At 52.5% G+C, this 25408-nt stretch overlaps 1 protein-coding gene across 1 annotated transcript; it reads right to left on the bottom strand.

Moving 5' to 3' along the window:
* Positions 1 to 233: 233 nt before the first annotated feature.
* On the bottom strand, positions 234 to 23044 carry NYNRIN (NYN domain and retroviral integrase containing). The gene is made up of 8 exons (XM_053889308.1): positions 22277 to 23044; positions 11346 to 12013; positions 9661 to 11223; positions 8568 to 8698; positions 8329 to 8425; positions 6566 to 6667; positions 6257 to 6358; positions 234 to 4937 (listed from the first exon to the last, which is right to left on the bottom strand). Exons 1-8 carry the CDS (start codon positions 22472 to 22474, stop codon positions 2087 to 2089), a joined length of 5712 nt encoding a protein of 1903 aa, XP_053745283.1. The 5' UTR covers positions 22475 to 23044; the 3' UTR covers positions 234 to 2086.
* Positions 23045 to 25408: the final 2364 nt, after the last annotated feature.

The following is a 25408-nucleotide window of genomic DNA, read 5'->3' as shown; positions in this document are numbered from 1 at the left end:
CCCCTCCCAGCCCTGCCACAAACCAGCCGTGGGGCCTTATGTATCTCACTACCTGGGTGCCAGTCTCCTCATCTATAAAATGAGACCATGCGTCAGGTGAGCTTGAAAGGGTACTACCCAGGCCTTCAAATCTTCAACTCAGCCTGGGAAACATGCAGCAGCAGCACCCCACAACTGCCCCCCACCCTCCCCACCCATAAGTGAGCCTGCAGCTAAAGAGAACTAGACCTTGGTTCCATTCGGATCCGTTTATTGACAAATCGAATGAAAAACAATCATATAAAAGGATATAAGACCATAAATGTGGTTAACACGTGGAGCGGGCGGAGGAGGGCAGTTGGGATGTGGGTACCGCATGGGGAGGGAGGAGGCTGGGCATACCACTAAAGGGAGAAGCAGAGAAGAGGGGGAGAAAAGGGGAAAGAGGAGGAAAGAAGGTGTCTGCTAACAATCCCACAGCTCACCTTTCAGTTTTTCAGCTGTCACCCAACCATTCTCTCCTGGACAGGATTAACAGCTGGAAATGATTTAAGGGCAACAACGAAGCAGTTTGTCTACAAGAACTGGGAGATGGGGGATGGGATACGGCTCTGAGGGAGTCTCTCCCTTGAACCTGTCGCCAGAAACCTGTTTAGGGTGAACCGAGAGCTAGGAAGCTTAGTCTTGGTCCCAATTCAGCCACCAGCGAACCAGCTGTGTGACTTTGGGCACGTCACTTCCCCTCCGGGCCTCTCACCTTGGCTGTGAAACAAGCAAACTGGACTCGATGGTGGGTCCTACTCTGGCTCTAGCAATGCCAAGCGCTTTGGCAACCTGAGCTGGGCCAGGAGTCTGGCTCAGCTTTGGAAAAATAAAACTACTTAGAGCCCCCCCCACCCCCCAAGAGTGACACAGTGCTAGCCTTCACCAGGAAACTACAGTCAGCAGAAGCAGCAGCCACTCAGAGGGCGAGTGTAAGTGCACACACCTATGAGGAATTCACTGTCCCTACAAGATGATCTTTGCAGGAAGTGGCCGCGAGGGAGCTGGGCTTTGCTCTACACAGAAGGCAGGTGCAGGGGAAGGGGACGATCCAACCAAAGCAGTCACACATTGTGCGGGGTCTGGGGATACGGGGTACAGTAGACATGGGAAGAGAGGGCTGTGGGCTTTGGGGCAGGGTTGGAAAGTAGAGCCGTGCCAGTACCTCACCGCGTGCCGCACTGCTCATTTCAGACGCCCTGCCCCCTTCAAACAGAGGCCTGGGCCCCTCGGTCTAGTTGAAGTAGCCTGTCAGGTAGAGATGCCACACTCGGCATCGAGATCCTTGATTCCTGTTCTGGTTGACGCCGTTGAAGCAGGGGACGGGTTGTCTTCGTTGGCTAGAGCCAGTTGAGGTAGGCTGTCTCTCCTTGCCCTTCCCCTGCTGACAATCGGGATGCTCTATGTGGCTGGCCGTACTTCTACCCCAGCTCTGAGCCTTGGGCCCAGAACTGACAGTCCCTCCTCGACAACTGGACAGGCCTAGGCTGGCCTGAGGAAGGTGGCTGTGAGACTGGGAATGGGCTGCCTCTCCACAGCCCTCATGGACTTGGGTCAGCTGTGACAGCGAGAAGAGCAAAAGGTCCCCAGGTGGACAGTTCAGGGGAAGAGTCCATATTCGAGATTTCTGTTTGATAAGGGAATGTGGTTCCGATTTTGAGGCCCAGAGCCAACACCGTTTGACCGTTAGGACAGGCAGGAGTAACATTCTGGGGGGACGTGTGTATGTACCTGCACACGTGTGACAGGACGATGAGGATACCCGGGGAAAGACAATGAGCCTGGCCTACCTTAAAAAGGGGACTTTCTGCCCCCCAGGGTAAAACTGCCAGAGGCCCATATCTCACAGCCTTTGACAGACTCTCCCGATATCCCAAACTGGGGATGCTTCCATAGGGACGCTGATCCCCAGTTCAAGGCAATTCAGCAAAGCTTTGTGAATTGACTTCTCCGCAAAAGGCACAACCGAGGCCCCCAGGGGGCTATGAGACCACTTCTCGAGGCTGGGGGAGGCCTAGCAGCAAAAGCCCAGGACCCTGGAGTGGGGGCTCTCCCGGCACCCCGGTCATTGCTCTAAGACCTTGAAGGACAGGGGTGTGCCGCTCTTGGCAAAGGCCTTCATCAGGCTGCTGGGATAGATGCACCCAAGCTTCTCTGGAGTCGGGAAGCCCCAGACCCTGTAGAGAGACAGGCTCAGCCGGTCCCCGATATAGAAGGGGCCCACCCATTTGGCACTGCTGCCGTTCCTGGGGAGCGACAGCAAGAGGACCTGGTCGCCCACATTCCACTCCTTCTCCTGACTCTCCCGCTTGAAACGCCTATTCTCTGCCTTTTCGCTAGCCTTGTCGGTCACCCGCCAGTGTAGCTCCAACAGCTCCCCAATGAGCTGCAACAAGAAGACATCCATCTTGAGCCCTTCGATATTGGCACTGCTCATCTCCCACCACAGGGGCTCGCTCAGCCTCACTTCATCCCCCGTCAGGATCTGGACCGGCGTGGCCTGGGTGGAGGAGGCCCTGAAGGCCAGGTGCAGCAGGGGCAGGGAAGCCGCCCACTTCTTGCCGTGCAGGAAGATGAACTCCTTGAGGGCCCTCTTGAATTCCCAGTAGGCATCTGAGCTGGTCAGGCAGGGGAACTGGAGGTCCCTGCTCAGGGAGGCTGCCTGGGCTCCCAGGGCCAGCCCACAGCTCACCAGGACATGCCGAGCAAACTGGGGGCCCTGGGCAGCCTCCAGCCTCACGGGAACGCCCCACCTGGCAAACACGTGCTGGAGCAGCACCTGGGCCACTGCCGTGTGCGTGTAGGGCTTCAGGGGGAACGCCTCCACCCATCTGGTGTTGGGGTCGGCCACAATCAGCACGTGCTTGTGGCCCTCCTCACTTATGGTGACTGGGCCCACCACCTCAATCTGCAGGTTGGACCAGGGGGCGGTAGACCTGAGGGGCCACACGGACTCGATAACCTTCAGCTCACTGCCTATGAGATTTCGGGGGATGCAGAACAGGCAGCTTCGGCAGTAGTCCCTCACATGCTCCTGCATCCCGGGCCACCACCCCAGCAAACGCAACTTCTTGTAGGTCTCCTCGGGCCTCTGGTGGGCGCCCAGGGGGAGGTCATGCACGGAGAAAATCAGGTCCCTCCGGAGTTGCCTCGGGACTACCCAGACCTTAGGCCTCTTATCCCCCTTGAACATAAGCAGGCCGCTCTCTTTGTCGAGGCTGAGTGAGTTAAAGACAGAACTGAAGGGTGAGGAGCCAGACAACTTCTGCCCCGCCTGCAGCTTGGCGATGATATCGGCCAGAGTGCTGTCGCTCAGCTGTAATGCCAGCAAGTCAGGCCTCTTGCCCATGGTGTGAGGAGATACTACAGGGATCGGCACGTCCTTTGGCAAGTTCCACCACTCCCCGCCCCCCTGTGCTCCCTGCTTGGCCAGGGTGTCCACTGTCACAGCAAACAGGGAGCCCCGGTAGGAGGTTCGGTAGATGAACGGAAGGGACGAGAGGTCAGAGGTGAGCGAGATGATGTAGGACAGCAGGCTCGGGTGAGGTAGCGGGGCCCCGTCCGAGGAGAGGAAGCCTCGAGCCCTCCACAGGGGCAGGAGCTCCCAGAGGAGGCTGAAGATCCAGTTGCAATGCGTGAGGAAAACCACAGGGAGGTGGGACTGGCCGAAGCGCTCCAGGCCACAGGCCACGGCCGCCAGGTGGGCATAGGTTGGTGTGTACGGGGAGCAAGAGAAGGAAAGGGAGACAGGAGCGCTGGTGGGAGACAGGACATAGAGACCAAAGCCAGCACACCACTCGTCCTCACGGTAAAAGCAATAGCCCGACATGTGGATGCAGACAAAAGTGGACAGGTCGGAAAAAGGAGGCAGAACCTGGAAAAAGCGAGGCATCGAGGACGCGGGCGTCAGCAGTCGGTTTTCCCCCAGCAGGCCCTGGAGAAGGGTCAATTCCAGGGCCCTCTTGCCTTTGTCCTGTACCAAGAGGGACCATCGGATCAACCATGCTTTGGAAAGTCTGCGGCCCTCTGGCGCCTCAGGGTCCACAGTGGCCCGGGAGGCGTAGGAAAGGTCCAGGACCACTGGGGTGTCTCCAATGCAGCGGGAAAAATGTTTGAGGGCCCAGGCCACCGCATAGGGGCTGTCTCCCCCTGACTGGGGGCCCTCGCTCTCCTCATCAGGAAGGAGGGGCTTCGAGGTATAGGCTATAGGGTGCTTCCTCCCCGAGTGCTCCTGATAGACAACGGCCGTGAGGGCCACTTGGCTCACTGTCACCTCCAGGCGGAAGGGCAGCTGGGTGTTGGGGGCCGTCAGGCAGAGGGCAGACACCAGGGCTCGCTTCAGAGCCAAGAAGGCCTTCTCATGCTCCCAGTCCCACTGCCAGTCCGGCTTCTGCTTGAGGAGGCTATGCAGGGGGCCCACGAGGGCTTCATAGTCAGGGATGACATCCTGGTGGGAGTCCATGAACCCCACGAAGAAGGAGAGTGCAGTGAAGTTGCTGGGGATGGTCAGCTGGGCCAGGTGGGCAAGAACCTGTTGGCAGGGAGCCTTCTCGTCCCAGGGGATGCCCAGGTAGGGAGACGCTGGCGCCGGCAGGAGATCAATGTCTAGGGCACCGTCAGGGGGGTCCTGGAGGCTGAGGCACCGGAGGATTTCCTCTGAAAGGGAAGGGCACTCGGCCCTGAACACTGATGCCAGTGAGGAGTCCAGGGCATCTTCTTCAGGCGGCTCCTGCACCCCTTGCCCCTCCCTCTGCTCATCGTCCTGCCTCTCCTCCTTCTCCTCCCGGACTTCTTCCATATTCTGCAGACCCTCTGGAGGTGCAGGGTCAGCACCATCACTTGGCTCAGAGGCGCTGGCTGAGCTGGGAGGAAGTGTCTTCCACACCTTCAGGAAGTTGCCGATGTCGGTGTCTAGCCTATACCAGAAGAGCAGAGCGGAGGGGCTCAGGGGCCTGCTGGAGGGGAGGGGCACCCAATGGGGAAACCACATCTGCGGAGCCTCACCCCACTGCTAAGTCCCCCTGAGGCTGGGCCAAGCGCCAGAGCCTCCATCAGGACCCTGCCCGCAGGTACCTCCTCTATTTCCAGCACGTGCCAGGCCTCCATATTGGGGATTCATCCATATGCGAAGCCTCACCCAATCAAACCCTTGTTGACCAAGCAACATTTTCAACCACTTCTAAGCCAATGACTTGGTACGAGTTAGATGACTGGCACTTCCAACCTGTCCCTAGGATGAGCAAGCCAGGGGGAGGTCAAGAAGGAAGGCGGCCTGACAAGGCACTTGAGAGAGGGCACAGCAGACAAACCTCCACAGCACTTTTTCTCAAACCAGGGAAATGAAACTGAGGGACCCGGTCCAGAAAGCAATGCCCTGTCCATAAGGTCCTTACCACCATTCTCTGCTGGGAACTAGGAAGAGAGGGGCAGTAAGGCAGCTCAGAGCAGGAGGAGGCCAGACCGTCTGAGTTGCTGCAAACCTGGTCCAGGACAGAAGTCATGTATGTCTAACCCAGGTTGTGAGAATCCAAGGAGACAATAAATATGGAAAAAATTCCACAGTACTTCCCCTAGCCCAGCTCCCTTTATTCCCACAGCAGCAAGAATGAGGCTGTCCCCTGGAGCACTGCTGCCAACAGCATAATATGGAAAATGTCAAACGGCCCTTGACAAGAGATTCGATAAATCCCCTGGGTACTTCTAGAATGGAATACCGCACAGCCATTAAAGTGAGCCACATGAATTAACATGGCATGTATCTGGGCGGGGCGGGGGGTGGGGAGCCATAAAATGCTGAGTACAAATGCCAACTGTGGAAAGATGCACATGTGCAAAACTGTAAAGCTGCAAAACCATACTGTAAGTGGCTTATGGATGCATCGATATGTGGTAGAGGTTGGGGCGCCTAGGTGGCGCAGTCAGCTGAGTGTCTGACTCTTGGTTTTGGCTGAGGTCATGAGCTCACGGTTCATGGGCTCCAGCCCCGTGTCAGGCTCTGCGCAGAGTCTGCTTAAGATTCTCTCTCCCTCTCGCTCTGCCTCCCCCACTCACATGCATTCTCTCTCTCTCAAAAATCAATAAATATTTTTTAAAAATATGTTGTAAAACCGTAAGCCTGAAAAATCGAATCACTCTGCTCATGGTTAAGCACTAGACAAATGTTGGTTAGCACCAAGGAGAAGTTTCTGGTCAGTCCCAAGAGGAACTGGGAGGCAGCAGAGGCTTGGCCCATTACCTGTTTGGCTTCTTCAGAAATTCGTCCAGGGTGGGGCCATCACGGCCCAGGGGGTCATCCGGCACCATGAAGAGATTCCCCGCAAAGGTGAAGGGCAGTAGGCTGGACCCAGGAGAGAGGAGATATGGTCATAGAGGAGCCCTTGATTCATACAGCCCGTTAACCCCCAGATGTCTGAACAGGAATTGAGACCAACGTCTGGTGAGCACAGCTCTAAGGGCCCTCTCCCAAGCCCAGCACCCCCTGCCAGGGGCTGGCTGACATCCATCCACGGGGAAGGAACAGCTCAAGTCCCTGGGATCACCTCACCGATCTTTGACCATCAGTTTCTTGGAATTATTCATCAGGATGTGGAGCTGCTCATTGGTGACAATGATGCCGTCTGTCTCCTCTGCCAGCTTTACCATGAACCTGCAGGGAGAGGGGTTGCTGCTAGCCACCCAGAAACCCTTACTTCCCAGCTCTTTGGGGAAAATGAACTTGCAGTTTCACGTGGAGATGTGCTGAACAAAAATGCTGCCCTTGGTGGTCGGGGAGCCAGGGCTCAGGAGCCCATCTCCTCGTCCGTCTGTGCAGCCATCCGGGATCACTAGCCCCCGGGAGGGTGAACTTGGATGCACACCCCCATCTACAGATACAAACACACGCCCCTATCTAGCACACAGGCATTCACATACACATGCACAGACACACACGCTGAAACCTGCACACTCGCCCACATTCACACATGCATTTTTACTAGCTCAGTTTCCACATCTGCAAAATGGACATAAAATACCTACCCTATATTGCTGTGAGGATTAAACTGAATGAGACAAACAGTACACTGAAGTGCCTACCTCGGTGCCTGCCACACAGCATGCACACACATGTTCCATTACTATTCTTCACCAATGCACCACATTCCCATACATGCCAAGACATACATACATACATCCATATGTACATATACACACTACATACATACACCGATATGTATGTAATGTATGTATGTATATACATATAAAACATATATAAAATCACATACCTTAATAAACAAATCCACTTTTCCAAGGATCACCTCTCCTTGAAAGAGGGCTGTGACCAGGAAAGAAAGCAAAGGCCACCTACTTCTCGGCATTCCCCGAAAGGTTGCCATTCCGGCGGCCCCAAGCATGCTATTCCACAAGTGCCCAGCAGGGGACCTTTGCAGAACAACCATTTTCCCTCAAACCCAGACCCGAAATTTTAGAGGCGCTTAAAGACCTTACCAGGGGGCCTAGCTCTTGAAGGAGGGATGCCTGAGCTGCCATGCCTGGCCCTTCCAGCTGAATGGATGCCAGGTCTTGAGAAAAGTGGGGAAGAACAGAACTTCTCATTGGCCAGCATAGGAGGTGCCTAACTGCAGCCGAGACCGGACACAGACTCCAGCCTGGGCCCAGTGACTATGGCAGGGCCTTCCCTGCCCCAACAGAGGCAGCATCACAGGCTCCCCCTGTGCATTCTGGTCCTGCAGCCATGTTGGGGACTAGGTGCTTAGGATTGACATGTAGGGAAATAGGGAGGTACTGGGGCTTTAGCGAGGAGACAAGGCCAGTCTAACTCCATTTTCAGAGCCCTGCCAGGGGTCCAACCACATACAGCCACACACATACCTCCTCCCAGTGCCAGGGCTGGGGGGGAGGAAAAAAACTGAAGCAGTTCCTGGAGACTTGAACTTTAGCCCAAACCGAGGCCCCAAATCAGTCACTTGGGCAAGCAGCTCACTGGAAGCACCAGGAGTCACCTGGGCGGGTCCTATCCAAAGTAGTGGGATCCAGCCCATAGGTCAGAGAGCCTGTAGACTGAGGGAATGGAGCTGGAGAGTCCCAAAGTCAGGAATCCCCCTTAGCCTTGGGTAGAGCCGATCCTGGAGCCCTCTCCTCACTGTGTGCCTCCCTCTGCCTACAGAGGGCCTGTGCACCACGCCATCCTTTCTGACATGACCCTCTGACATGGTGGCCTCCATCTCCCCAGAGCAGGTGAGGCTGGACTCCACCCGACACACCAGCCCAGCCCCTGGAACCCTCCAGAAAGGCCTGGGACTGGCACACCTATAATCGTAGGTGGTGATCTTCTTGCCGTTCTCGAGCTGGGAGGGGGTGATTGAAAGCATCTTGAGGGAGTGCAGCTTCGTCAGGAAGTGGCTCTCTGGAGGTGAAAGACAGAAGACAGAGATGCTCAGAGGAAGGGCGAAGTGGAAGAGGCCACGGCAGGGACAGAGAGGCAGGGAAAGGCAAAGCTTGGTGATGCTGCAGGGGCTGGCGGAGGGGGTGGGCAGTGGACAGCTCACCTCTCACCCTCCGGTTCTTCTTCAGCTGCCAGGTGGGTACAAACACAGTGACCTCTCGGTGTCCCCGGTTCCAGAAATACTGCACCGCCATGGCAATGCCACGGCAGGAGAAGAAGTGCTGGAGGCCATGCCTGTGGGGGGTGGTGGGAAGTGAGCAGCCTCCTCCTGACGAGTGGCCCTGCCTTTCTGCTCCTCCCTCAGACAATGCCACATGCCTGCATCAGCAACCGGCAATGCCCTTCTCCCTCTCCTCCATCATCGAACATTCTGTAAGCACCTACTGGGCTCACTCACCTACTCTGCGTGTGCGTGTGTATGCACACATGTCAGGGGCTATGTGCATGTGATCAGCTGTGTGCACACGTGTGGGGTGAATGCGTGTGTGCGTGTGTGTGTGTGCGGGAAACTCCAGGGCAACAGGAAAAAGAAGGCAACCTCTGCACCCAAAGAACTTAAGTCAGGGCCAGAAGCAAACAACCATTCATTCCACCTACTGTGGGCCAGGAGTGTGCTCAGCACAGATAACTACTGTCCCGTGGGGACAAATTCAGTGGTCTTGCACACATTTATGCTAGCATGTGTAGAGCAGTAAGCACAATGCAGGAGGACAGTCTCTAAGGATTGATTGGCACACTCAGGAAAAGCTCCATAAAGGACACCTGGGCCGGGCCTTAAGGTTCAGGCTAAACATTGGTAGCTGGCCTGGGGTTGATAGACGCTGTGCTATGTGAGACAGGCGGGCTGCGGTGGGAAGAGCAAGGGCCTTGGCAGTGGACAGATCTGAACTCAAAGGCCAGCCAGGTCCCTTACGAGGCTCTGGAATCTTGGGCCAGATGCCTTACCTCTGTGAGCCTGTTTCTGTTTCTATCAAAGAGAGAGAAAGAAACGTCCCTTGGCAGGACTGTCTGCATGATTCCGTGCACATTCCTACCATGCCCCAGTCACCCACCATTGCCATTTCCATCCTATCATTTCCCCATTTGAACCCATGTCACCCACATACCAAGGGGATGCCCACGCTCTGTCCCACCCGGGGATGCCCTGCCCCAGCTCCCCAGACTTCCCAGCCCACGCCACACCTGTAGCTACTCACACCATGGCCACACTGCTGCCATCAATGACCACTCGCCGTAACCCCTGGTTCCCGGGTTCCCCCGACAGGTTCAGCTCGAAGGGTGTATTCAGGGCCTCGTGATACCTCTGGAAGCTGGTCACTGTGCTGTTTGCCTGTGGGTGACGAGGCGGCTGCCTCGGGGCCCCCTCCCAAGCCCCCAGGAGCCCCTCCATCTGAGGTTGGTGCTGACTACCGGAAGTCAAGGTGCTGCTGGACTGAGGACCCTGCCTTCTGGACTCCCCATGGCCCTTTGGCAAGGAGGCATTGCCCCTTGACGAAGGCTGCACCTCGTTCAGGAGTTTGGCGGCATCCAGGCTTGGCCCTGGATCTGTGGGCGTCTTCTGAGATGCAGGTGTTTTGGGGCCTCTGGAGGCTTTGGAAGCTGCAGGTGCTTTGGGGGCCACAGGTCCCTTGGGGGCCATAGACCCTGTTTTAGCTGCAGGCCCAGTTTGAGCTTTGGGTGTTTTTGCTGCAGGTGGCATTTTTGCTGCAGGCGTTTTCTGAGCTGTGGCAGTTTTGGGAGTCGCAGGTACGATTTGAGCTGCTGATGCCGGTTGACCCACGGCTGCCTTCTGAGCTGCAGGCCCCCCTTGAGCTGCTGGCTTTGTCGGAACCGAAGGCACTTTGAGAGCTGAAGGTTCTGTGGGGACTGCCAGCATCATCTCTGCTGTAGGCACTTTGGGGACTGCAGGCAGCCCCTGATCTGTGGGTGGGGTTTGAGCTGTGGGCACTGCCGCAGCCACGGGCACTTCGAGAGTTTCAGGCACTGTTTGAGCATCGGGTGCTGACTGAACTGTCAGCCCCTCTTGAGCCACGGACCCCCCGTGAGCTGTAGGCACACCTTGTCCTGTTGGCAGTACAGAAGGGCCCTCTTCTGGCCCCTTACAATCCCACTGCACACTTCCTTGATCCCCTGGCTCGCTTCCAGCTTGCAGTTGGGGCGCAGAGGTCAAGGGGGGCCCTATCTGTGGAAGTCCTGGGCTAGTCTTGTCCTTTACGCCTGAGCCCCCTGAGACCACCAATAAACTCATGACTTTTTGGGGGGTCTCTGGCCTCGGGCAATTCTGTAGGGTTGCATCTCCTCCTGGTCCCCCATCTGGTCTGCAGTCTGGGCTTTCCATGCTGGGCAAAGGAACCAGCTCCTTCTGCTTCCACTCTAGATTTAAAGGCAAAGGATTCTGCCCTGGTAGCTTGAACTGAATGGGGCCCAGGGGCCTCTGCCAGAAGGGAAAACTGAAGCATGCCTGGGACAGGAGCCAGGCCAGGTGGAGAGAGTGCAGTTCATTGATCCTCCAGAAGGTTGCGGCGATAGCCCCTGGCCACAAGGGCCCAAACGCTGGCCCCGGGGTCCAGGCCTTCCAGGGCGGGCACATGCTCAGGGCTGACACGGGAGGCTGGAAGGGGCGTTTATCTTCCACTCTCTGGACCTGCCTTTGCTGTGACGGGGCTTGTGTGTGGTTTGCAGAGTCCTGGCTGCTGGTGGCTTGTGCGGGCCCTTCCTCTCGAGCACTGTCGGTACTACCTTGGCTGTTGGAATCGACCCTGGAGGAAATCCAAGTTTGTTGGAAAGGTGGTTAGGCCAGGTAAATCTCAAACCATTTCCGTGGGGCAGGGGGGAACAGGGACAGGGTCTAGAGAAACCAAACTGATTCTTCAGAACTTACCTTACCAGCTGGCTGGTTGTTTCCTGCTGTGTGTTCTGGCCTGGGGTGCCCGAGACCAGGGCCCTGGTGGCTCCCAGGCTGGTTAATCTCTTTGAATGTTCTGGGCTCCTGTTCTGGAGAGTCCCCACCTCCAGGAAGGGCCCAGGACCGTCTCCCACAGACACCATGGCCGGGCCTTCCTTCTGCTGGTGGGGAGGGCAGATCAGCACCTCGGGGTCAGGGCAGGACTCAGAGGTGCCGATGCGGCCGAGCCACTCGATGATGTCTTCCTTGCCTGCAGCGTCCCGCACCAGGCTCAGCAGCAGCTCTTGGACCGCTGGGGGCAGCTGCAGCAGATCCCCTGCATACTGGTCACCACGGATCCAGACCAGGGCCCCAAAAGCCCTGGTCACCTCAGCCTCCCAGATTCCCCGGGGGGTGAGCAGAGCGGCAGGGCCCCAGCGCAGCCGCCCCACCAGCTCTTCCAGCCAGTTCTGGGTCATGATGAAAGACTCGGTCAGTCCCCCCACCATCAGGGAGCCGGGGGGACCAGGCACCAGGTAGGCCAGGGTGCTCCAGCAGAGGCAGTCGAGGAAGAGGCCCTGGGCCCCAAGGAAGGCGCAGTGCAGGGCCTGCGGGTAGCGAACCTCCTTCCACAGCTCCGGGCTACACAGGCCCTTCAGATACTCCTGAAGTCACAGTGGGGAGAACACAAAGGAAGTCATTCCTTTATGGGCCTGCCACTGGCTTGCACCCTCCCCCCTCCCCCCCCACACACAGCCAGCCCCTCTCTCTAGGCCTGCCTCCTCACACACTCATTTCTTTTCAGGGAGCTCTCTGACTGAATGAGGGAGGCCTGGGGGGGAAGGGGGAAGCACCTAGGCTTGGAGTCGAGGGACCTGATTCTGGTTCCAACTTGACTGCAACAGGTTAGGTCAACTGTGGGAAATTTACCTTCTTCTCAGGGCCTCTGTCTTTTCCCCTGTAAGATGGCAGGTTAAGTGACAGTGACATACCCCTAGGGTCCAGTCCTACCCTGGCATTCTAGAACTGTGAGACAGCTAGGGGAGGGGAATTGCATACTACTGAGAATCCCCCATGTGCCAGGAACTTATGTGACCAGGGGGCGAGTTATTTACCCCTCCTTGTGTCTGGATTCCTCATCTGTAAAATGGGGACAACAGTTTCCCACCTCATCAGGCTATTATGAAGCTTCAATGAGTTAATATGAAGGAAGCGCTTAGCCTGATGTCTGCCCATCCTATTCCCATTTTGCTTGCCCAGCAGGGGCTGTGTAGCTTGCCCAAGGGCACACAGCTAGAGGGCGATGGACCAGGACCACAGCCCACATGTGTCTGACTCCGAAACCAGAGTTCTTTCTACCTCCTCAGACTGCAGAGTGACTATAGGCTAATCCTGTGGGATTCTGGCTTAATCCCCCTCCAGAAGGTCTCTAGCACAACCTGTACCTGTAACCATGGTAACTCTGTTGCCCAGAGGGAACAGAGGAGGAGGTAAGTCACTGGGCCAGCATCCAGGAGAACCCCGCAGACATGCACAGTGGCGGAACCAAAAGGAAGGCCTCTGGCTCTCTGGGCAGACCAAGTCCTCATGTTTACAGGGCTCAACCACTCAGTCTTTGGCAGTCACTGGGATGGACGAGGTTGGGTTTCTCCCCAATATGGCTGAGTTGCACCAGCATGACCCCCATGAGCTCCAAGGGAGCGTGGGCTCTCCCTCTTAATCAGTCAACCCATGTCAACTGTATTTGCCCTCATGTCCCTCCTGTCCCTTTACATCCCCGTGTCTCTGAAGGTCACCCCTCTCCCTGTTTCCCCCTAACAGGGAACAAAGGCTCCCTCTTAGATCACCAAAAGCCATCCTGAAGATGGCTCCAGCCCCTCTGCTCGGTACCCTGGCCATCCCGTTCAGGCCTATGTTTACCTCTTCCACCAGGACCAGGCCACAGACCTCCAGCCCCTTCCCCAAAGGGTCTAAAATACACCTAGGCTTAGGCCCAGGTCTAACCCCTTTTCGATCAGTCCAAAACCAGCTCAAAACCTGACAGACACCCCAAGCCAACCCCTCCCACCAAGAACCTCATCTGGTCCACTGTCTGGCGAGGGTGAATCTGACCGGGCGCAGGATAACTGTCATAGACCTTAACAAATCCCCACCCCAGCACCCTATATTCCGATTACTTGAAAACAACATGTAGAAATGAAGAGAGGTGCTGAGGAAGAAGATTGTCGGTGGTTTCTTTCTCTTTGTGCAAAGAGCTGAAAATATTTATTGTGCCATTCACTGTTCAATATTTTTTAACTAACAGGTATATAAAAACTAAGATTGTTTTCCAAATAGTAAGTGTGAACTAATATTTATTGAATACTTACTGTGTATCAGGCTCTTTAGACACATGATCTCATTTATTTGTCTCTCAGCCCTATAAGGAATTTGCTATCATCCCCATTTTAGACGAGCAAGGAAGGGCACGTGTCCAAGGTTAAACAGATTGTCGGCTGGGATACTCAGGCACTCTGACTCCAAAGTCTGGGGTCTTAACCATAGTGCCGTCTGTACCTTACAGCAAGAAAATGTAAAGAAACAACAGGCAATGACATCCAGAAAATTCTGGAGCAATCTGCCTGCTTAAAGCCCACCCCAATCTTTTTCCTCCAGAAGGAAAAAAGGAGAGAAGAGGCAGGAACAAAATAAGCACAGAAAAAGAGTTGTGTATTTGTCAAAATACATTGCTCAGTGTCCACAGGTCCTCTGTCAATTAGTAAGTTAAATAAAAACAGTAACACGAAACAGTTTAATATTGGTCTATACTTGATCAAGGTGTTCTAGCAATTAACACCTGACTTAGAAATCTCCTTTTTCCTAAGGCAGTTACCATTCATTGTCTGCTGTCCAGAACCACCCCCAAATTACCCTGCAGAATAGTCAAAAGGCTCAGAAAATGGCAGCACCAAGAAACTCTGGAATTGAGAGTGATGGGAAACCTTTAAAAAGGCAGACCAAGGGACTCCTAGCTGGCTCTGTCGGTAGAGCATGCAACTCTTGATCTTGGGATTGTGAGTTTGAGCCCCACATTGGGTGTAGATTACTTAAAAATAAGATCTAAATAATAATAATAATAATAATAATAATAATTAAACTAAAATAAATAAATAAAAAGGCAGACTGAGGTCAAGTTGTTTGAAGAGCAGCTCGAGACGGGAGACCAACTGCCCCCCTACACAAAGGCTGTGAGGTTTGTTCTCTAGACGGCGGGAAACAAGGTCCCAGAATTAGAGGTGGATCGCCATACTTGAGGGTGTGGGTATCATACAAAAAACATGAAGGAAGGGAGGAGAGATGAATAATGAAGTCTACAATGAAAGCTGAATGCCAAGAAACTCATTCTTCCCATTCAGCGATTTAGCAGCCAGGACAGAGAATAAGAGAAATACATTCTGGAAATCTGGCCAGCTGGAGAGCCAAGACCTAAAGATCACCAAACAAGTTTCCTAACAGACAGTGCCCTCAGATCTCTGTACAACCAAGCTCTAAATCAACAAGTGTCAGCCTCAAGCAAGGATTATCATGATAGATAAGGAAAACTTCTAATGTGAAATAAATATACAGAAAACATACACAAACGGGTGGGGAACAATTTGAAATACTCGGGAGGGAGAAGAAAACTTTAAAAAGTTTACTATTGGGGCGCCGGGGTGGCTCAGTCAGTTAAGCCTCCTACTCTTGATCTCAGCTTAGGTCTTGATCTCAGGGACATCAATTCAAGCTCTGCCTTGAGCTTCATGCTGGACATGGCATCTACTTTAAAAAAAAAAAAAAAGTTTACTACCATTGCTGTCTCAGAGAGATGATAAAGAACATTGCACACATTAAACAAGAATACGGTGTTATTTTTGAAAAGAGAATTCAAAAAACATAAGTGGTTTTTTACAAAAATACTTTATTCTTGAGGCACCTGGGTGGCTCAGTCAGTTAAGCGACTGACTTCAGCTCAGGTCATGATCCCACATTTCCTGAGTTCTAGCCCCACATCAGGCTCTGTGCTGACGCTCAGAGCCTGGAGCCTGCTTTGGATTCTGTGTCTCCATCTTTCTCTGTCCTTCCCCCACTCTCTCTCTCTCTCTCTCTCGAAAATAAACATTAGAAATTTTTTTTTAAAAATAAAAAATTTATTCTTAAGTAATCCCTACACCCAAATGTGGGGCTTGAACCCACAACCCCGAGAATTAGTCACATGCTCCACCGAATGAGTCAGCCAGGTACCCCCACAAATGACTTTAGATATTAGAAATATGATGGCAGGGGCGCCTGGGTGGCTCAATCAGTTAGGTGTCCAACTTCGGCTTGGGTAATGATCTAGCGGCTTGTGGGTTTGAGCCCTGCATTGGGGCTGTCTGCTGTCATCGCAGAGCCCAGCAGAGCCAGCTTTGGATCCTGTCTCCCTCTCTCTCTGCCCCTCCCCTACTAGCACGAGTGCGAGTGCACACTCTCTCCACTCTCTCTCTCAAAAATAAATAAACATTAATATATATGTATATTATAAATATATATTTATAATATATATAATGTATATATAATATGTATATATGTATGTATATATATAATATATACATTATATATATATATATATATATATATATATATATATATACACACACACACACACACACACACACATATATATAAAACGGCAGAAATGGAAGACCCAATAAAAAGTTTGGACGATAAACTTCAGGAATTCTCCAGAAAACAGAGCAAAAAGTCAGAATTGGAGAACAGGAGAAAAAAATAAGCAAAAGTACATTGGGCCAGTACATTGGGACATTAATGTCTAAAAAGGAGTTCCAGAAAAGGAGAACAGAGAAAACACAAGGAGGAAAGTCACCAACTTTCCAATCACCAATCTAGTCACCAATCTAGTCAATCTAGTCACCAATCTAGAAAACTGTCTAGATCTGAAGAACACGAGTGTCCAGATAGACAGGCCCCCAGAATATAGCAATAATAAGCAATGATGGATGAAGACAGACCCACACAGAGGAGTCTCACTGAGAAACCTCAAAACAGTGGGGAAAACAACATACTTCCAGAGAGAAAACACTTCACACACAAAGGACCTGGGACCTAAAGAGCTTCCAAAGCCCTAAAGCAAGAAATCAATGGCATAATGCCTCCACACTTCTGAAGGAAAATAATTTTCCATTTATTTATTTATTTGAGACAGAGAGAAGGTGCAAGTGAGTGAGGGGCAGACATAGAGAGAGAAAGAGAAGCAGAGTTCACCCAAAGTGGGGCTCATGGTCACTCGATGCAAGGCTCGTGCTCACCCGAAACAGGGCCCGATCTCACCAATAATTTTCCATTTATAATTCAATACCAACCAAACTATCAATCAAGCGACCTTCAGCTATGCAATGTAGATATGCAAATATGCATATCATTTTACCTCCTCCAACATTTTACCTCCTGTAAACCCTTTCTCAGGAAGCTGCTGGAGAGCATTCTCCAGCGAATCAACAATGGAAACTAAGAAAGGAGATCCGAAAGACGAAGAAAGCAAAGACAATCTCCAGGATGACGGTGAAGAGAAATCTCAGAATGTATTCATCATTCAGCAAATCATCATTGAGCACCCACTATTTGCTAGGCACTGTTTTAGGACCAAAAGCATCGTCAGGCACGGGGGACAACTAGTTCAGACTGGAGGGTAAGACTCAAGAGGCAAGCATGTTACTAGTATATTCTTCAGCACTGCACCATCTTTTACTTATTTTTCTTTTTTTTTTTTTAAATAGGCTCCACACCCAGAATGGAGCCAACGTGGGGCTTGAACTCATAACCCTCAGATCAAGACCTGAGCTGAGATCCAAGAGTTGGAGGCTCAATCAACTGAGCCACCCCAGGAGCCCCATGCACTGCACCATCTTTTTAACTTACGACGCAACTGGTGGACGTGCTCCACCAACCCAAGAAAGAGAAAGGCATTCGGTCCAGGAAATAATGCACTTAACAAAGAAAAAACGCAAAGGGCTGCCAAGAATGACAGCAAATTGAAGTCTAGGAAGAAAACTGTGTAGTCCTGGCTAGACAGAAAGAAGGATGTCTCCAGGAAAACATCTAGAACTGCAAGGACATCCTGAAGCCATAGACTGACCACCTAGAAAACTGTAGTGAGAAGCCACTGAAGTTGTTAGAATTGGCTACAGGTACTAAGAAAAACAAGTACATTAAAAAAACAAGGAGTTCTTAACGTCACTGAAATAAAAGCAAGAAAACATAAGCAGGGTACATGGCAGTGCTCAAATACGTGTGATGCTTGCACAGGCATAATGATGCAAACAGTAAATACAGGTCTGAGAGAAAACTGAAATAGAACTATACTGAGAAAAAAAGAAGGGATGGTGATATAAGGGACTAAAGGCTCACCTACAATAATGGTATGTCAAAAGGTATCTTAAACTGGGGCACCTGGCTGGCTCAGTCGGTAGAACATGTGACTCTTGATCTCAGGGTTGTGAGTTCAAGCCCCATGCTGGATGTAGAGATTATATCAAAATAAAATCTTAACGCGGAACATGGAGGCTGTGTCAGCTTCCCTCCCTCTCTCCCCCTGCCCCTCTCCTCCACCCTAATTCTCAGTCTCTCTCTCTCTCTCTCTCTCTCTCTCTCTCAAAATAAAAAATAAGGGGCTCCTGGGTAGCTCAGTCCGGTTGAGCATCCAGCTCTTGATTTTGGTTCAGGTCATGACCTCACAGTTCATGGAATCCAGCCCAGAGTCGGGCTCTGTGATGACCATGCAGAGCCTGCTTGGGATTAAATTTCTCCCTCCCTCTCTCTCTCTCTCTCTCTCTCCAAAATAAATAAATAAACATTTAAAATAATAAAAACAAAAGTAAAACATAAAAATATAAATAAATAAATAAACAAATAAATAAATAAATAATAAATACAAGATTTTTTTAAAAAATGTCTAAAATTGATTAGTCAAAATATAACAGTACCTATATATGTTTTTAGGAATGTGGAGATGAGGAAATGCTAAAGGCAATACTGCCTACAAGGAAGAGCACCAAAGAGGGAGTTGGGAGGGACAAGGCAGGCAATCATGGTGTCCTAGTGTGAGCTTTTTAAAAACTATTGACTTTTACATTGTGCATTACTTTGATAAAAGAAAAAATTAAGTTTTAAAAAAAGGAGAAGGGGTTCCTGGGTGGCTCAGTCGGTTGAGCATCCGATTCTTGACTTCAGCTCTGGTCATGATCCCATAGTCGTGGAATCAAGCCTCGAGTTGGGCTCTGCACTGAGCATGGAGCCTGCTTAAGATCCTCTCTCCCTCTCCCTCTGCCCCTTTCCCCTGCTCGAGTGCTCTCTCTCTCTCTCTCTCAAACACATTTTTAAACAAAAACTCTTTTAAATAAAAATTTAAAAGGGAGAAGGATCGGTTGCCCAAAACACAATTAGATGTGCCAGGAAGTGTTTAGCAATCAGCCAGGTGGGGGGATAGACATGATTTGTAGCATTTGACAGTTTCTGTGGCATAAATATTCCCACCATGGCTAATTTCAAATTACCAATGGGACTCCACTGGCTTCCAAACTTCCTGAAATTTTAACAGTGGGTTAAGTAGCAGCCAGCTCCAGCATGCCCCTGGCCACCAACTTACACGTTACTGCTCAGTGTGGAGCAGGGACAGATCGGCTTCCATCTGACAAGCCAAACCAAAAGTCAGCAAATCATGCCCTGTCCCACAGCTCCCTGAACCCAGTCTCTGGCTCCCCCTCATCTCCCTCCATCATCTCCAAAAAGGGGAAAAGTGAAATGTCACCTCTCCTCTCTGTGCTCAACCCTTCCTCACATTGTTGCCAAGAACAGAGCGCTGAGCAGGGCTTGTCCCTGGGCAACTCTGTCACTATTAAAACCCTCCTTTCCACTTGTTGATTTCACCTTAGAGAGGTGAGGCTACCCCAGTGTTTGTTTTTGCTGCCTGGGAAGGTGATTTCCAGCAGTGTCTTTATTATTTCTTTTTTTAATGTTTATTTATTTATTTTGAGAGAGGGAGAGAGAATCCAAGCAGGGGAGGGGCAGAGACAAAGACAGAGACAGAGAATCCCAAGCAGGATCTGCACTGTCAGCACAGAGCCTGATGTGGTGCTCGTTCTCAAGAACCAAGCCATGAGATCATGACCTCAGCCGAAATCAAGAGTCAAACACTTAACCAGCCGAGCCACCCAAGTGCCCCTGTCCTCATTATTTCTTAAATCCCACTACAAGATAACAATTAAAAGCACTCTTGAGGGGCGCTTGGGTGGTTCAGTCGGCTAAGTGTCCAACTTTGTCTCAGGTCATGATCTCACAGCTCATGAGTTTGAGCCCCGCATCAGGTTCTGTGCTGACAGCTCAGAGCCTGGAATCTGCTTTAGATTCTGTGTCTCCCTCTCTCTCTGCCCCTCCCCTGCTCACGCTCTGTCTCTCTCTCTCTCTCTCTCTCTCTCTCAAAAATAAATAAACATCAAAAAAAAACATTAAAAATTTTTTTAAATAAATAAAGTAAAAGCACTCGAGTTCTACAGAGATTTTCCTGAAAAACCAGTGCATATAATTTAGAAACATACCCAGTTCCTTCTCCAGATATAAGCCTGTGTCCTTCACCTCCCCTCCCCTCACAAGCCAGCCATCCCCATGCTCACCCCTTTCCCATCCTTCAGTCTCCGATCTCGCTAGGTCTTCTCTGCCAGGTGGCCTGTGCATAGTACGACATTATCAAAGTGCAGGATTCTATATCCCTGCAGCCGGGATTGGGGTCAGCCACAGCATCTCCCCATGGAAGCCACAAAACATCCTTATACTTGAGAAATTGTCATGTATCAGATTGCTGGAATTTAGAGAGCATTTAATCTTCTTACTCTAATTTAAGCTTTTCACTTTACAAACAAGGAGACCCAGAATCAGAAACAAAAGCACTCGTTCAAAGTTATACAATAATAACTGACATCTATCCCCCATAGCTCTCCACATCTGCAAACGTGCTTAAGCATGCATTATTTCAGCTGACTCACAATCCCTCTGTGATGTGGGTGTTATATTATTTTATAGATGAGGAAATAAGCTCAAGAGAGAGTAAATTGTTTGCCCCAGGTCACCCAGTTAGAGAGTAGCAAACCTCAATCTCAAACTCTCTCTGCCACACCAGACATAGCTTGGTGACAGCAGGTTAAGCCCAGATCTCCTGACTCCTGGGACAGAGCCTTATCTTCCCACCTACCCTGCTCCCCTGCTCCAAACCTCCAACTATCTCTCCATTCTGCAAATTCTGTGCAATAAGAGAGGGAGTTACCCAGAAGCCCCTCACCTTGTCTCCATCTTAAACAGGGCCTTTCCCCAAAGGAAGACAAAGAGGATTGAGGTGACAGGGTGGGGGAATTGAAGGAACCACTGGTTACCTTAGCAGGGCCTGGAGTGTAAGGGAGGGATCAGTGGCCCAAGGAACCCTGAGGCAGCAGTAGGAGCAGGAGCAGACAGGCCTAGAGAATCTGATCTGGGATCTAAGCAGGGGGCAGGGGAGCTGGGCACCTCTGAAAGTGCAAATCCCATAAAAGCGTGAGTTGTTGTGTTTCAAATTAATAAAAAGATTAAGAACCCAAAACACCCCCAAAGGTTGCTGTTGTTAACCAACTCTATTCCAGCTACTGAAAAGTCTGAATCTGAGGGGTGCCTGCCAATCCATTCTTTGGGCAGGCACCCCTCCCCCCACCCCCCAGCACCTCTGTCAGAACTGGAAAAACTGCTGACCAAGCAACTCAGTGGAGGGGCTGAGGGAGGAACTTTCCAGCCTGCCTGCCTGCCTGCCTGCCACTCGCCAGTGTACTCTGGGCTCCCCCACCCATGGCCTTGACCAATTAGGATATTGGTACAGACCCAGCTGGGGAAGGGGTGTGTGTTGGGCAGGGTGCAGGGGTGAGAGATACACAGGAAGCGAATGGCCTGGGGCCCAGGGAAGAAACTGTAGCATTCCTACTAGGAAAAGATAAGGGAATCTGGGGGAAGAGGGAGACCTTGGCCATGACTGGAGGCCAGAGAGAACCTTGTTAAGAGAAGCCAGGGAGTATGCAAGAGAGGTACACTGTGACCTGGCCTGTCCAGTGCCCAGCCCCACACAGCAGGCCCTTTCATCTGAAAGCCCACAGCCCTCCTCCAAGATTCCCACCCATCCCCAGGGACGGCTGCCTTCCAGAGCAGCTGTGCACGGACGCGGGCGCGCACACACACGGGCGCGCCCGCGCCAGCCCCTGCAAGAGGCTACCTAGGGCATCAAGAGTGTGGGGCAGGGAGCCCAGAGCCCTGGGTTCTGGTCCCAGCACCTGCCACCCTCCTGCCTACCTGACACTGTGTGCTCAGGCAAGCCTCTTACCCTCTCCAATCCCCAATGCCTGATTTGTAAAATGCCTGCATTGCTCTAGAAGCATCTCTAAGGGCCCCTCCAGTCCAGCACTCTGAGAGCCTCCAAGGGGCAACCCAGGATTTAAGGAGACGTAAAAAGAGACAGAAGGACCTGGGCCTTCCAGTGTCTTGGTGGAGAACAAAGAAGTGTTGCAGAGGCCATAGAAGGACCTTAAGCTGTTCCCCAGATGGAGGAGCAGGCTGTGGATGCTGGAAGGCTCATGAGGGAACACGTACCATGGAGGGTCTCGCAGCGCACTTGAGGGACAGAAGTGACACGCAAAAGAGGGGTGAGGCAGAAAAGAAAAAAAGGAACCAGAGGGAAGGAGTCAAGCCTGCAGATCTGGAAAGGCAGGACGTTGGCCCACTACCTGCCCGCCATAGTGCCGAATCCAGGTCGAGGGATCTCTGGGGACCCCTGTCTCCCCCGGGCAGGGGAGAGCGAGAGGTATCTGGCTGGAAGGGGCGGGTGGGGGTGGGGACAAGCTGTTTACCTTGGCTTTGCTCATGTTCTCCTTGGGCCCCTCCAGCTGCAGCCAGAAGTAGGGGGTGTCTGGGCGGCTCTGGAAGGCGTTCAGCTTGACCCTGAAGATGCGCTGCACTTGCAGCCGCTGCCGCTGCACCCGGGGCTTCGATTTGGTCTGCACCATGAACCATTCCTGCGCCGGAGGGTCGCCCCCGGACAGGAGCATGGCTGCCCCGTCGCCCCTGGAAGAAGGGCGCCGACGGTGTCAACCGGGTCCCAGCGCGGGAGGCGCCCCAGCGGGGTGCGGGAGGAGTCCAGGCCACGCCCCCTCCGCCGAGCGGCGCGCCCCCCGCCTCAGCCTGGTCCTCTCGGCTTACGGACCCACCAGCCACGGCCACGGCGCCCGTCCGCCCGAGTTCCGTCCCTTTTGGCGGCGGCTCCCGCGACAATCTCTTCCTGCCAGGGGCTGCAGCTGGGGGTGGGACCACTCGGGCTCCCGCCGCCCTTCCCTCCGCCCCCAGCCTTCCCCTTTCACCACTGCGCCAGCCCCTGCAGGATGAACCCTTTCTCCGTCTGCCTAGTGGCTTGAAGGGGCGCGGAGGGCCGAAGGAGGGGGCGACAGGGCGGGAGGAGGGCGCGAGAGGGTCCTGGAAACCTCCGCCTTCCACCCAAGTTTTAGGCCCGAAGCCAGAATCAGGGGTCAAAGTTAATTTCCTTCCACGTTCCCCTTTCCTGGGTGGAAGGAAGAGGAAGGGGAAGGAGGGGCGTTCCGGTGGGGGAGAGGGGGCTCGGTTTCGGGGACTTTCTCCCAGCTCCTCCCACCGCGCCCCTCCCAGCCCTCCCCGAAGAGGCAGAGAACCGGCCCTGTGCCACTCCTTCCCCGGAGGAAAGGGTTAAGGAAGAGCAGGGTGGGGAGCGGGGGAGGCCGGGGCCTGAGGAAACTCCGGGCTGGAAACCTAGCAGGAAGCAGAGGGTAACAGCACCGCCTCCCCACCCCACCCCCAAGTCTGGGGACTGTCGGGGCTGGCAGGCAGCCCAGACCCTCCTGAAGCCCCCAGGGCTGGAGGGGCGGGGAGAGCCGCCTGAATTTTCAGACTGGCGTGGTTAATGAAAGCCCCTTTTAGCAAGTTTGAGTAATGCCGGGCGGGGGAGGGGCGGGGCTTCAGGATGGGAGTGAGGGTCTGGTCCGTAACGCAGGCTTTGAGGGTTCCCTCAACCCTTGATCCACAGCCAACCTCTTGGCATCAGTGGTCAGGGACTAGCTCTGGGTTGGGGGCCCGCCTCCAACACCCGGCCCCGGAGGCATCCCCGGCACAAAGAACACCTTATGCAGCCCTGGGGCCTGAACAGAACCTGGCTCTGTAGAGGGCACAGTCTGGGTCCTGGGCTCCAGTGCCCTTTATTTTACAAACCCAAAATGAGCCCCGCATTCTGACAGGCACAAGTGTAGTACCTACGGGGACAAAGGGCAGTGGACTGTAATTTAAGCCTGCCCAGGAACATCTGGGCTGTCGGGCCATGGTGTGTTTGTGTCCTGGCAGGCAAGGGGCCAAGAGCGCCCCACTGCAAGGAAGAGGCCCAACTGGGGAGAGGAGGGGGTTCATATTCTCATACTACTCCCAGTATCCTCATACTATTCCTAGACTGGAATCCAGCCCGTCCTGTCCCACCCCTGCTTCTCCCTAGACTGGAATCCAGAAAAGGAAAAGGTGATCTGTGTCATCTCTGTCTCCACAATCTTCTGCTCTGCCCCATCTGTGTCCCGGTCCTGGCTCTTTATAGTACCTTGAAGCAAAAGACCCTCAGGGCGAACTTCAGGTCGTCTCCCCTCTTGCCACCTCTGTCTGCTCTCCAGGTATCAGAAGAGGCTCCTGCCTTCTTGTGTTTCAGTTTCTCCTCTGAAGCAAGGTGAGAGCCACTACCCCTGTTTCCTGCTCTTCCCTGAATAAATACATAACTCTTGTTGCCCTTTTCTAATGGACTGTGGACCCCACACACAGTGGCATCTTCAAGGAAAACTCTCTGGTTTAATCCTAAATTCAAAGGAGGATGGAAAGAGGGCGGAAGAATCAGGTACTTGATAAATGGATAAAAGAGGGTAATTTATTTAAACTCTTGTGCCTCCATTTCTTCAGCTCATAAAAATGGGGCTGATAATACCTACAGCACAGGTCATAAATCAGACCGCACAGGTTGTAAATCAGACCACACAGATGCACAGATACAGGTACTATGCCTAGCACATGTTCTGGCACAGAAGAGATACCCTATACATTTTAATTTTCCCTTCCTAGATCTTGTCTCTCGTCCCCACCTCACCTCTGGCCAATATGTCACCATACCTTCCCAGAGACGCCCTCTTTCCCATTGCCACCAGCCTGGCTCCTAGACCAGGCTCTCCTCACCCTCCCTGCTAACCAGTGCCCTCCTCCTCCCCCCTCTCCTCCTGGATGTAGCGGATTTAGTTAAATAGCCTGGCTCTAGTCCCGACTTTGCCAGTGACGAGTTGTGCATGATTAAGCAGGTAGCTAAGTCCTTGACCTCTCTGGGCTTCCTCATCTAAATTCATTCACTTGGCCAAATTCATTCATTCATTCAACAAATTCCACACACATTTATTAAGTGTTTACTATAAGCCAGGCCTTGGCAGTATAGCATTGACTAACATGACTCCTGGCCCTCGTGGAATGGGTGAAGAAAGAAGAAAACAGCTGTGATTTCAGGGAATGACAAATGTTGTACTGGAAATAAAGCAAGGTGTGGTGATGCAGAGTGCCTTGATGGGGACTCTCTGGCAAGGTGATATTTCAGCTAGAGGGAGAACAGGAAGAGCATGGGGATGGCAATGTGCAAAGTTCTTAATTTTTGATCTAAGCCTCTCCCAGCATGAATATGTTTGGTGATTCCTTGCCTGTAACATTAGGTTAAAATTTGTTCAATTGTGTTGGAGGCTTTCCTTGCCCTGGCCCAAACTTACCTTCCCAACCTTGTATGGAAGGATTCCAGCTCAAGTCTAAGGAGAATGCAATATGTCTGATATGTCTCGGCATGTCTGGCAACAGGGGACCCTGGAGCATGGAGTCTGTTTGCATAAAGAATGAGAAGCCTCCAGAGAAAGCTCTTGGAGATTAAAGGAGGGGCCTGCCCTGTAAGCTTGACA

This window comes from Panthera pardus, unplaced genomic scaffold (assembly GCF_024362965.1).
Source record: "Panthera pardus isolate Hobbes unplaced genomic scaffold, ASM2436296v1 HiC_scaffold_24, whole genome shotgun sequence".
NCBI lineage: Eukaryota > Metazoa > Chordata > Mammalia > Carnivora > Felidae > Panthera > Panthera pardus.
Note: the sequence above shows the minus strand (reverse complement) of the source record. Positions and strands in the feature narration are given on the sequence as shown.